This window comes from Silurus meridionalis, chromosome 2 (assembly GCF_014805685.1).
Source record: "Silurus meridionalis isolate SWU-2019-XX chromosome 2, ASM1480568v1, whole genome shotgun sequence".
NCBI lineage: Eukaryota > Metazoa > Chordata > Actinopteri > Siluriformes > Siluridae > Silurus > Silurus meridionalis.
Genome location: NC_060885.1, coordinates 9455139 through 9467905, shown reverse-complemented (window position 1 = coordinate 9467905; position 12767 = coordinate 9455139). Strand labels below are relative to the sequence as shown.

At 39.9% G+C, this 12767-nt stretch overlaps 1 protein-coding gene across 6 annotated transcripts in view; it reads left to right on the top strand.

The window, feature by feature from the left end:
- htt (huntingtin) overlaps positions 1-12767 on the top strand; it is a 60115-nt gene that overhangs the window by 29521 nt on the left and 17827 nt on the right. For all 6 annotated transcript variants that reach the window (XM_046867199.1, XM_046867191.1, XM_046867180.1 and 3 more), the window contains 19 exons: positions 1731-1808; positions 1915-2138; positions 2221-2299; positions 2946-3107; positions 3715-3770; positions 3900-4048; positions 4159-4295; positions 4377-4493; positions 4587-4709; positions 5042-5292; positions 5377-5519; positions 5625-5835; positions 6023-6164; positions 6588-6767; positions 7025-7201; positions 8425-8501; positions 8756-8894; positions 11006-11128; positions 11307-11523. In XM_046867199.1, coding sequence (XP_046723155.1) covers positions 1731-1808; positions 1915-2138; positions 2221-2299; positions 2946-3107; positions 3715-3770; positions 3900-4048; positions 4159-4295; positions 4377-4493; positions 4587-4709; positions 5042-5292; positions 5377-5519; positions 5625-5835; positions 6023-6164; positions 6588-6767; positions 7025-7201; positions 8425-8501; positions 8756-8894; positions 11006-11128; positions 11307-11523 — 2785 coding nt within the window. The remainder of the gene's footprint in view (positions 1-1730; positions 1809-1914; positions 2139-2220; positions 2300-2945; positions 3108-3714; positions 3771-3899; positions 4049-4158; positions 4296-4376; positions 4494-4586; positions 4710-5041; positions 5293-5376; positions 5520-5624; positions 5836-6022; positions 6165-6587; positions 6768-7024; positions 7202-8424; positions 8502-8755; positions 8895-11005; positions 11129-11306; positions 11524-12767) is intronic.

Genomic DNA, 12767 nt, shown 5'->3' with positions numbered 1-12767 from the left:
TGCACCTGTTTGAGGTCGTTAGCTGCATAAAGACACCTGTCCACCCCATACAATCAGTAAGAATCCAACTACTAACATGGCCAAGACCAAAGAGCTGTCCAAAGACACTAGAGACAAAATTGTACACCTCCACAAGGCTGGAAAGGGCTACGGGAATTGCCAAGCAGCTTGGTGAAAAAGGTCCACTGTTGGAGCAATCATTAGAAAATGGAAGAAGCTAAACATGACTGTCAATCTCCCTCGGACTGGGGCTCCATGCAAGATCTCACCTCGTGGGGTCTTAATGATCCTAAGGAAATCAGCCCAGAACTACACAGGAGGATCTGGTCAATGACCTGAAAAGAGCTGGGACCACCGTTTCCAGGGTTACTGTTGGTAATACACTAAGGCGTCATGGTTTGAAATCATGCATGGCACGGAAGGTTCCCCTGCTTAAAACAGCACATGTCCAGGCACGTCTTAAGTTTGCCAATGACCATTTGGATGATCCAGAGGAGTCATGGGAGAAAGTCATGTGGTCAGATGAGTCCAAAATAGAACTTTTGGGTCATAATTTCACTAAAAGTGTTTGGAGGAAGAAGAATGATGAGTACCATCCAAGAACACCATCCCTACTGTGAAGCATGGGGTGGTATCATCATGCTTTGGGGTGTTTTTCTGCACATGGGACAGGCGACTGCACTGTATTAAGGAGAGGATGACCGGGGCCATGTATTGCGAGATTTTGGGAACAACCTCCTTCCCTCAGTTAGAGCATTGAAGATGGGTCGAGGCTGGGTCTTCCAACATGACAATGACCCGAAGCACACAGCCAGGATAACCAAGGAGTGGCTCTGTAAGAAGCATATCAAGGCTTTGGCATGGTCTAGCCAGTCTCCAGACCTAAACCCAATAGAGAATCTTTGGAGGGAGCTCAAACTCCGTGTTTCTCAGCGACAGGCCAGAAACCGGACTGATCTAGAGAAGATCTGTGTGGAGGAGTGGGCCCAAAATCCCTCCTGCAGTGTGTGCAAACCTGGTGAAAAACTACAGGAAACATTTGACCTCTGTAATTGCAAACAAAGGCTACTGTACCAAATATTAACATTGACTTTCTCAGGTGTTCAAATACTTATTTGCAGCTGTATCAAACAAATAAATAGTTTTATTAACATTTTTTTTTAGATTATGTCTCTCACAGTGGACATGCACCTACGATGACAATTTCAGACCCCTCCATGATTTCTAAGTGGGAGAACTTGCAAAATAGCCGGGTGTTCAAATACTTATTTTCCTCACTGTAAATAGAACGAGTCTCCATTGTCAGTGTGCCATAATATGAAGCTTGATTTTGGAAAGTTTGTGGAATTGCTTTTACAGGTCACATGACAAGCTTCATCTTGGTTTCTAGTTACATCTTGGTCTTATTGGTTTCTAAAAAATAATACAAGGAATGTCTGCGCTGTTATTACATCAGTGTTGGCAAGAACTTGGACAATGTTAGATGTCACTGTAAATGGATAAAATGTATTTTCATTTGATAAATAAATCAGTTAAGTTGACAAATTGCTCTGGTAAAAGTTATTAAAGAAATTACACTTTGACATGTTGATATTAAGGAATGTTACCAGTAACTGTGGTTCATTCCAACTGCTGGTTGAATATTTGTTTATGGTGATTATTTTTGTGAAGTGTAACGTGTTAATATGGATATAGAGAATGCAAGATTAACATCTGTGTTTTGTATTCAGTGTGTGGAGGAAATCCTGGGTTATCTGAAGTCCTGTTTCTCACGGGAACCCACTCTGGCTACAGTGTGTGTCCAACAGGTGTGTTAAATGCTCACACTGTCACACTTATACATACATCTGTAACATATAATAGCACTGTAGTAGTCGGCTGATTTATTATTATTTTTTTATGTTTCTCCTTCAGCTGCTTAAAACCTTGTTTGGGACAAACCTAGCCTCCCAGTACGATGGGACTTCCTCATACCCGTGCCGCTCCCAGGGGAAGGCTCTCCGTCTGGGCTCGTCCAGTCTGCGACCAGGCCTCTATCATTATTGCTTTATGGCACCGTATACACATTTCACCCAGGCCCTCGCAGATGCTAGTTTAAGGAACATGGTACAAGCCGAAAACGAGCAAGACGCATCGGGGTGAGTTGAGACACATACATGTTAGGATTTCAATCGCATTCGCTGCACTTTAGGTAAGATCATTGGTTTTGCACACCTGCAGGTGGTTTGATGTAATGCAGAAAGTGTCCAATCAGCAGAGGTCAAGCATCACAAACGTAACACGACATCGAGGAGACAAGGTAAAGAACCTCAAAGATTGTAAAAGTATCTCGATTTTCAGCTTTCAGTGTTGTTTAATTTTGATCAGTTTCTGGGGATTCTCTTAAAGCTTGTACATACATACACACTGCATATATACAATATAATACATGCTGCTATTTAATCAGCCTTATCATGTGGCAACAAAAAGCAAAAAATAATTTAATAAACAAGAGGTAGATTTTTACCAATATCATACTTGCCGATAACCGATTAATCAAGCGATAGTTAATAAAATGAATACTGGATTTAACAAACATTACATTCCATGTAAAATAGTGTGTAACTTTATAACAAAAAATAAAAACACACTACTGATTCATGAAAATGCGCTTATTGAAATGATCAATATATAAATTATAGGAATAAATATTGAGGATTCCAACTGAAACAAAAATGAATAAAAAAGATACTTCAACAAACAGGAGCATGTTTAATTCGACAGAGAGCGAGAGAGAGGAGAGGAAAAAAAGAAAGAGAGAAAGAGATAGAGAAATCACGGTTATTAAGTATCCTTATTGTTATCTGAAAGTTAAAGACACTGTACAGAGTGATCAGGGTGTAAGTACGGACCAATTGGTTGTAAATACTGTTGTATTTGTATGTTGTATAAACATCGTGTTTCAGAATGCCATCCACAATCACATCCGTCTTTTCGAGCCGCTGGTGATCAAAGCACTGAAGCAGTACACCACCAGCACGTGCGTGGCGCTGCAGAGGCAAGTGCTGGACCTGCTCGCTCAGCTAGTGCAGCTTCGAGTCAACTACTGTCTGCTCGATTCTGACCAGGTGAGACACACACAGCTTTATCAACGAGCTGAAGCATTTCTATTAGATCACAGTTTCAGATCCACTAGTGTGTTAATGAACTTGTTATACACAGTTTTCCACTTATATTCCCCAAATATATTCGCCGTTGACTCAAATGACATTTATTAACTTATAAAAAACAAGAAAATATCACGCAATTATATAATGTTGTGTAATACAATCAGGTGATTATAAACAAAATAAGTGAGTTTATTATTGGTTTTGTGTTGCTTTTTAACAATCCATTCACTACCTTTACCTTTAGATCATTTATTCAGAGTGACTTGTGTCTATCTCATGTATACAGCTATGTGACCAGGAGTAGCAGCTTGTTGTGGCTGGGATTTGAACTTTTGATCTTCGGATCCAAAGTCCAATGCCTTAACCACTTATCCACCACCTCCCTGTTTTGCAGACCATGTTTTTATAGTGGCCGGCTCTAATTTAGGCCGAGCGTGTGCCAAATAATAATAATATTAGTCTCAAGTACAATAATAAAAGAAGCACCAATCATATTTCAAACATAAGGACTATTAGGGTCAGAAATAAAGACAATAAATTTAACACATGCTGAATTGTGTTTCAGGTTTTCATTGGTTTTGTGCTGAAGCAGTTTGAATATATTGAGGTGGGGCAGTTCAGGTAAGTTGTGCTGGTGAAAAAATGCTGAAATATACACCTATCATCATCACAATTTGGCCCTTCTACAACTTCCTCTGGATTACTTTAACTCTGGTACCTCATTTCTTTCTTTCTCTCTCTTCGTTACAGGGATTCTGAGGCAATCATTCCCAATATTTTCTTCTTTCTGGTGCTCCTTTCCTATGAGCGTTATCACTCCAAGCAGATCATCAGCATTCCAAAGATTATTCAGCTGTGTGACGGCATCATGGCTAGTGGCAGAAAAGCGGTCACCCACGGTATGTGATGCCTGTCTTGAAACACACCACACCATGTGACCCACTGCGCTATATTATTAATGAACGGAATTCAGGATGCTGAAGTTGATTTGAACTCTTTGCTTTTTCAGCGGTCCCTGCTCTACAGCCTATAGTGCACGATCTTTTCGTGCTGCGAGGCTCCAATAAGGCTGATGCCGGCAAAGAGCTGGAGACTCAGAAAGAGGTGGTGGTGTCCATGCTGCTGCGCCTTATACAGCACCACCAGGTAGCACTCCAATCTCCAGTGTCTGCTTTATGTACTACTGGGAGGCGCTGAACTCTTTTGATGAAAGAATTGTGTGTGTAGGTGTTGGAGATGTTTATCCTGGTCCTGCAGCAGTGTCATAAGGAGAATGAAGATAAATGGAAACGGCTGTCTCGGCAGATTGCTGACGTAATCCTGCCCATGATTGGTAAACAGCAGGTAAGATATTGATGCTCGACAGTGCAATTGTCCAGTAATTATTTCCTAGTGACACATCTGTGAAGAGTGGGTGTGTTTGTGGGTTTGTCACAGATGCACCTGGATTCCCCTGAAGCGCTGGGAGTGCTGAACACTCTCTTTGAGACCGTGGCACCATCTTCATTGAGACCAGTGGACATGCTGCTGAAGAGCATGTTTGTCACACCTTCTACAATGGTCAGAGTGCTACAAATAACCATATTACAGACAGACAGACAGACAGATTTTTTGAATGAATGAATGAATGAATGAATGAATGAATGAATGAATGATTTTTTGACTGACTGAATAATTTTTGATTGACTGACTGACTGACTGAATGAATGATTGATTTTTTGTCTGACTGAATGAATGACTGAATGAATGAATGATTTTTTGACTGACTGATTGATTGTCATCTATAGATTTTATGGCCAAGTTCAGTGTTACTCTTTTACCCTTATTTCACTCGTCATTACCTGAGCTGAGCTCTGTCCGTATTCATGACAATCTTTTGCCCTTTGCTGTAGGTATCAGTTGGCACTGTGCAACTCTGGGTGTCTGGGATTCTGGCCATATTGCGTGTCTTGATCTCCCAGTCAACAGAGGACATCATTCTGTGTCGAGTCCAAGAGCTGTCTCTGTCTCCTTATCTTCTGTCTTGTTCTGCCATCTGCCGTCTCCACGACAACGATTCTCCGTCTCCAGTTGACCTGCCGGATGCAGATTTAGAGACCAATGGGGAGACTCAGCAGTTCCTGCCTGAAGAGACATTCGCCAGGTGAGTTTACTTTAACAAAGAGCTTTATTTTGTAGCCTGTTTAAAAATAACATTCTTTATCTCTTTTCTCTGCGCCTCGCTCAGATTCCTTCTGCAGTTAGTAGGTGTGTTGTTGGATGAAATCTCCAGTAAGCAGGTGAAAGTGGATATGACTGAACAGCAACACACTTTCTACTGCCAGCAGCTGGGCACGCTCCTCATGTGTCTCATCCACATCTTCAAATCAGGTTTATAACGAGTTCATAACAAGTCTTAATCACCTTTTTTTAAATTTCTCTTTTTGTATTTGAGTTGCAAGATTTGTCGCTTTCATCTCGTGCTGCATCCTACAGGAATGTTCCGGCGCATCACGGCTGCAGGCAGCCGGCTGCTTAAGGTGGAGGGGGTAGAGGGGGGAAATTTCTACACTCTGGAAGGGCTTAACGGTCTGGTGGTGCAGCTCATCACGACACACCCCTCACTGGTGCTGCTCTGGTGCCAGGTGCTCCTTATAGTCAACTATACTAACTACACCTGGTGGTCCGAAGTGCACCAAACCCCCAGGTACGATGATCTTTCACATCCAGTTCATTCAGTTCAGAATAATAATTTGGATTAATTTCTAATGTTAAGATTAATGTGAGGCAAAATAAATTGAACAAGCTTTGTTCAAGTATGGGTCAAAATTATCCTTGAGTTAACCATAGCTTTTCAATGGTTTTAACCATAGCTTTTCCTTGTTTGTCTTTAGGAGGCACAGTTTATCCAGCACTAAGTTGCTAAGCCCTCACTCGTCTGGAGAGGACGAGGACCAGAAGCCTGAGGGAAATCAAGCCATGTGTAACAGAGAGATTGTTCGCAGAGGAGCGCTCATTCTCTTCTGCGACTATGTGGTGAGAATGATTTGACTTGAGGCTTCCACCCTAAAGCAGTTTAAGACCACGTCATCACTAATCTGGGTCCATTTGACGCTTCGACTTGCGTCATTTCTGTCTGCCGTTTATTTACTTTGCAGTTCTTTTGTGGCAAAGCCTTCGTTTTCTCAGTCCACACTCTGAAGAGTGTTTTCAGAAAGCATTGTGGAGTGAAGGCCAAAACAGAGAGAAAAATAAGTGTTTTCAAATGAAAATCTATTAGTGTGGACATTTCCTAAGGATGCTTTCCACACATTTCCACATTTCCTTGAAATCTTGTCGATAGTTCCATAAATCAGCTGGATAAATTGGATATATTTTGGAGTAGTCAATAATTGTAATTGTCTCACTTACAGTCTATTGGAATCTAACTCACATGTTACCTTTTCTGGTGTATCTCAGTGTCAGAACCTGCATGATTCAGAGCATCTGACATGGCTGACGGTGAACCATGTGAGGGATTTGATCAGTCTGTCGCATGAACCACCTGTGCAGGACTTCATCAGTGCAGTGCATCGCAATTCTGCAGCCAGCGGCCTCTTTATTCAGGCCATCCAGTCTCGCTGCGACAATCTTTCTACTGTACGTCTCTCTCTCTCACACACACACACACACACACACACACACACACACACACACACACACACACACACCCATCACAACCAGTGACTTAGTTAGTCCAATCCTCATCTGTTCACTGTGGTAGTAAGTTTTCTTCTGTGCTCCAAAACATCCTCACTAATAGGCTTTCTCCGTCTGTCCTTTTGTCTTTCTGTCTCTCTCTTTCACATTCTCTCTCTCTCTCTCTCTCTCTCTCTCTCTCTCCTCTTTCTATGTAGCCGGTGATGCTGAAGAAGACTCTGCAGTGTCTGGAGGGAATTCACCTGAGTCAGTCTGGAGCTCTGCTCATGCTTTACGTCGACAAGTTGTTGAACACACCCTTCCGTGTGCTGGCCCGCATGGTGGACACGCTCGCCTGCAGACGAGTGGAAATGCTGCTCGCCGAGACTTTACAGGTCATACACCTGAAATCATACACAAGATTGGAAATTATTCGTTCATATTTTGGAATAGTCGAAACAATTTGTCGGAAAGCAAGTTTAGAATTATATTAATCAAGAATTTCATGTCATATTCTGCTTTTTGATGCAAACATTTGTTCCGTAATCGGCACGTGATGTACGTTTGACTTTTTTCCGAGTATCAACACAAAAGTTACTTTAAATCTGACATTTATAGCATTTGGTTGATTGCCTTATTCAGAGTGACAGAGCAATTATCTCATACAAGTGAGCAGTTGAGGGTTAAGGGCCTTGTTTAATGGCACAGATGTGGCAGCTTAGTGGTGGTGGGATTTGAACTCTCAATCTTCTGATTGGAAGTACAACATCTTAACCACTGAGCTACCCCTTCCTCATTTAAAAAATTGACATCACTTTCATGTCAGTGTGGTACTGAAATTAGATTAGATTAGATTAGGTTATAATAGATTAGATTCAACTTTGACATTGTGCAATGTACAGAGCCAATGAAATGCAGTAAGCATCTAACCAGAAGTGCATAAGTACTACACTATACTAAAATAGCAATATGTTAAATGAGGGTACGCGTCCATATGTACAGATCCTGTACAGATGGCAAGGTAACTTCAGTCTGAACAGGCTGCAACCCAATTTCTCATAAAGTCTCATAATATTTTTGTGCATTCACTTTTACTCATTGCATTTTTGTTACTTGAGCACCGAGCGCCACACTCCGGCTAGATTTTGCTGTCTTTTTTTCAGTTTAATGATCGTTTTTACTTTGTGAAGATCGAAAAGTACCTGATCTAAATGCGATCTCAGAATGTCATTGGATACGAAATCTTTTATTAATATTCCACCCCAAACTTAAAAACAGTAATGCAGCAGCACTTAAATTTTTCAGTCAGACCAGCTGGCTCACCTCCTTATCTCTATACTCTGCCTCTATGGAAGTGAATCACAGTAAAGTTTTTCACGATTTAGTATAATTTTAGGTTGTAGCCCAACATTGTTAACAATAATGTCATGAATTTCCAAATGAAGCTGATTTTGTTCTCGTCTTGGACTTGAGAATGTAGGCTTGCAGTCTGAACGAAGTGGTAAATGTTCTGCACTAATGACTAATGTTTACTAATAATGGGTTTATGAGCTCTAACAGATGACTCATATTCATTTGTGTGAAAACAATTACTTGCATTTTTTTCCCCCCTCTGTAGAATAGCATCGCTCAGCTGCCAGTGGAGGAGCTGGACAGGATCCAGCAGTACCTCCAGACCAGTGGCCTAGCTCAGCGGTAATTCTATGTTTTGTGATTGCTTGTGCTGTTTGCTCAACACCACATGAGCATTTAATTATAGATTTGGTACGAGTGTGATATAGACAGAGGTGAAAATTCAATTCAGTTGTATTTGTGTAGTGATTTTAACGACGGATATTGTTTACAGAAATAACTGGTTATAAAATCTGATTTTATAGCTTGGTGTTTATAAGTTCATCCCTTATTAAATGTATCAAACCGTGGCTTCTTTCTTTCTTCCCTCAATGCAGACATCAGAGGTTCTACTCCCTGTTGGACAGGTTTAGAGCTACAGTTGCAGAGGAAACCACAAGCCCTTCCCCTCCTGTTACATTACACCCACTGGACGGGAATCCACCCCCTGCCCCAGAGAGCGTCACGGCCAGTAAGGTGAGATTCATCACAAGATTCATAACACTGATCTGATATTGGGTCTTATTGTTCATACATTTTCTAAACCAGCAGCAATACTATATCCCATAATTTAAACTTGCTTTATATATGGGTTTTTTAATGGTGTAAATGCATTCGTTGTAATACATTATTGTTTCTATAGCAACAACTGGACATGGCGGGGTGGACTTTCCAATCTAACAAATATGTATTATCTTACAAAAACATAAACCTGTTAACATGGTGAAGATTTCTTCAAGGAGAGGTTTATTTAACATTTATAGAATGAAGTGTCAGTTACTTGTCAGTGAAGTGGAACAGTCAGTAGGTTTTGCAGCACCAGAGTGTGTTCAGGACAGAGCACTGCTTACTGGTTATGTCTATTATAATGTAAAGGAATACAGGAGCAAATTTCCCTCATAGTTGAGGCAAATAACTATTTAATGTTGTGAAATAAAAGTACTGTATATTTAGTTTTTTAGCAAAGTGGGAAAAAAATATTTGACAAATAGCTTTGAGAAGAATAGGGTTGCAGAACTTGAAATGGGAAAATATGGGAATAAACTGGGAATTTTCAAAATTGCAGGTCAGCCTATTACAGGAATTGTAGTTAAGAAAATGTTTTGGGTAAAAATGCAGTTTCATTAGAATTTCTTCCCTGCACATTAATCAATCACGTGCACACAGCACACTTGCTGTAGGTCTATTGAAGTTGTACCCTCTGCATGCACTGTGCATTCCTCCATAACATGACATTAGGGGTGTAACTGTACATGTATTCGAACCGTAATTGTTCGGTACAGGGCTTTGGGTTCGGAATGCAATCCTTCTTTTCGTGCGGAACATAGTTAAAATCGGAGTTTCCTCAGGAACGTATTAAGGACTGCAAGTTTGTTTAGCCACTATCTTGCACTTTGGGCACAAAAAATGGATTTAACTTGAAAACATACACAACAATGCCAGTGGTATAACGAGTTATTGCAGTGTCACTGTGGCTACTCACTCCGTACCGGAAATAGCATTTGTTTTTCGCATGCATTAAAACGATCAAGAACCCATAGCGTTAGCCGCTAATCAGAACGTGGTTAGCGGCTAATGCTATCGCTATTGATTCAAAATTCATGATTTTTATGTCACAAACATAGTTATATGCACTATAAAACTTACAGTGAAAACCTGACAATTCCACATATCAAGGGAGTGAATGAATGAAGAATGAAAGGAATGAAGACATTTGTTAAAGTATGAAATAAGTAGAACAATAGAATAGATCATATCTTTAGAAAATTAAATATTAAATGTAAAACACACACACACACACACACACACACACACACACACACACTCACTTACATACACGTGTACTACACAAATAGGGTCTAACGAATGTCAACTATTAAATAACACTATTCTATTTATTTAATTTCAACACTTTAATTTGTGCCAATTTAATTTATTACTCAATTTAATTTAATTTTTTTTTATATAAAATATTATTTTAAAAATAACCAAGCAGGCATTCTATTTCAAATTGTTTTAAAAATGTAAACTGTTCAAATGTTGATCATAAATATTAATAATTATAAACCGTGTAAAACAGTTTTATGTTTTGCATTTCTTCTTCTTGAACCGTGACTGAAAGACCGGGATACGTACCAAACCGTGAATTTTGTGTACCGTTACACCCCTACATAACACACACAGTTTCTTGAGTCCTGCACAGAAAATAATGTAAAAATAAATAAATAAATAAATTACATAAATATTACCTGCATTTATGTTTAAAACTTCCTTGTGCTATGCGTAAGCGATTGTGCAACAATATTATACTAACGATTCAATCAAAGCGAAAAATATGATACATTTCCCAAAATTTCTAATGAATTTCCTTAAATTCAAGTGAATTCCTGGTGAGTTTCCAACCCCAATATGTCCCAAATTCCCCAGATGAAGTTCCATTGGAAGTTTCCCAGAAATGTTCCCGCCCTTTGCATCCCTATAGAGAAACAAAGTGTATCTGGACTTTCTGCTTGTCCCAAGTGTTCCATGTGTAATTCCAATATCACATGTGTGTATATATGTGTGTGTGTATGGCTTCTGTGTTACAGGAATGGTATGTTTCCCTGGTGAAATCTCAGTGCTGTGTTAAAGGTGACGGATCTCTATACGAGACGACTGACCTGCTCACTAAACTTCCCCAATCAGACTTAATCACCATCATGTCCTCCAAGGTACTCATCATAAACCTGCCTTGATGAACTCATGTTTCAACTTGACCATTCAGGACCAAGAACAACAGCTTGATAAAAAAAAAAAAAAACAGTACATTATAGGGTACTCTAGTATCTCTGGTGCCTCATTACTGGTTCCAGGCCCCTTTCAATCCTTCTATTTGTGCCTCTGTTGTAGGATTTTAACCTAGGCCTGCTGGCTCCATGTTTGAGTGTTGGCCTCCAGAGGCTGTGCAGAGATCAGGGGGCGGTTCTTTTTGAGACCACCCTCCAGGTGATTTTTGAGCAGTTGGCAAGCATCACAGCACTGCTTCCATCCCCTCATCAGCCACTTCTCCTCTCATCACAACCCAACAATGACTCCTCGTACTGGAACGCACTCAGCAGTGTATATGGTGAGTGTTCTAGCTTTAAACACTTTCTATGTGGTCTTAATTTCCCTTAGTTTCAAATGTTCAAAGGGTCATTATATATGACAGTGGATAAAGTACACAAATCATGTCATTGCGTAAAAGCACAGAACAAAAGTATTTGCCTTCAAATGTACTTAAGTATAGAAGTAGGGCTGCAGCTATCGATTATTTTAGTAATCGTGTATTCTACCGATTAGTCCATCAATTATTCGAGTAATAGGATAAGAAGTACATTTTCTTCATTAAAGAGCAACACTAAATATACAAGAGAAAATAAGACGGGTCTCTGTGAAAACTAAACCCATTTAAGTACAAAAATGCAAATATACAAGTAAAAAAAAAAAATCATAAATGAAAATATAAAAATCAATGACTTGAAATTACTTAAAAAAAAAAAAAAGTCAACGCACTGTACGGTGTTTTCTTTCTTTTAGTTTTAAATGATCCCAACTTTTGTTACATTCTTTGGCCTGAATCTTCTCTTCACCTCTCCCTGTTTTCTCTCCGTTCCTCCATTTTTCATTCTGCAGCATTTTCTGTATTAAACCTGTCCAGGGGTTTCATTTATAAACGTGGCATGAAAACGTGCCCACGCTACGTTGTGATTTATAAACAAACAAACTTGACTGGAGAAAGTGCGCACCTGTAAGTAAACTCTGAGCCCTGCGTGCGCACAGCGTGGAAACACAGGAGGCGAGAAGTGGATTTGGTAACACATATTGCGCTCACAACCTTTTGTATGGAAAGCGGCGTGTACGTTTTTAGCCCAGTTTTGTGCGAAAACCACGTTTATAAATGAGACCCCAGAGCGCTTCAGTTTTACCGGGTGGTGCGTCAGCGATAACGGTGTAATGTTCCTATTGTTATTTTTGTCAAGACTTTTGCTTAATCAACTCAGTTTATATAAGAAATATTCTGCTATTCTTAGCACAACAATCTATTAATAGAATTATATTAATGAGTCAAACACTGATATCAATTCAAATTATCATTATCCCAAAACCTTCTTTTCAACTACTTCAAAAAACAAAAATTGTGCAAAAAAGGCCACGAGTGCTGTGGTAAGATCGAGTCGGAAGTATTTTCCCTCATTTATTCCTCTCAAAATGTTCTGTTTGCTGTTGAACTGATGCTGAACTGTATGTTCTTGTTAAGTAGATACCACCAAGCACCAATCAAGCTCGTGCGCTCGACCCTGATTGGTGACCTGCTGCGTGTTTGACCAG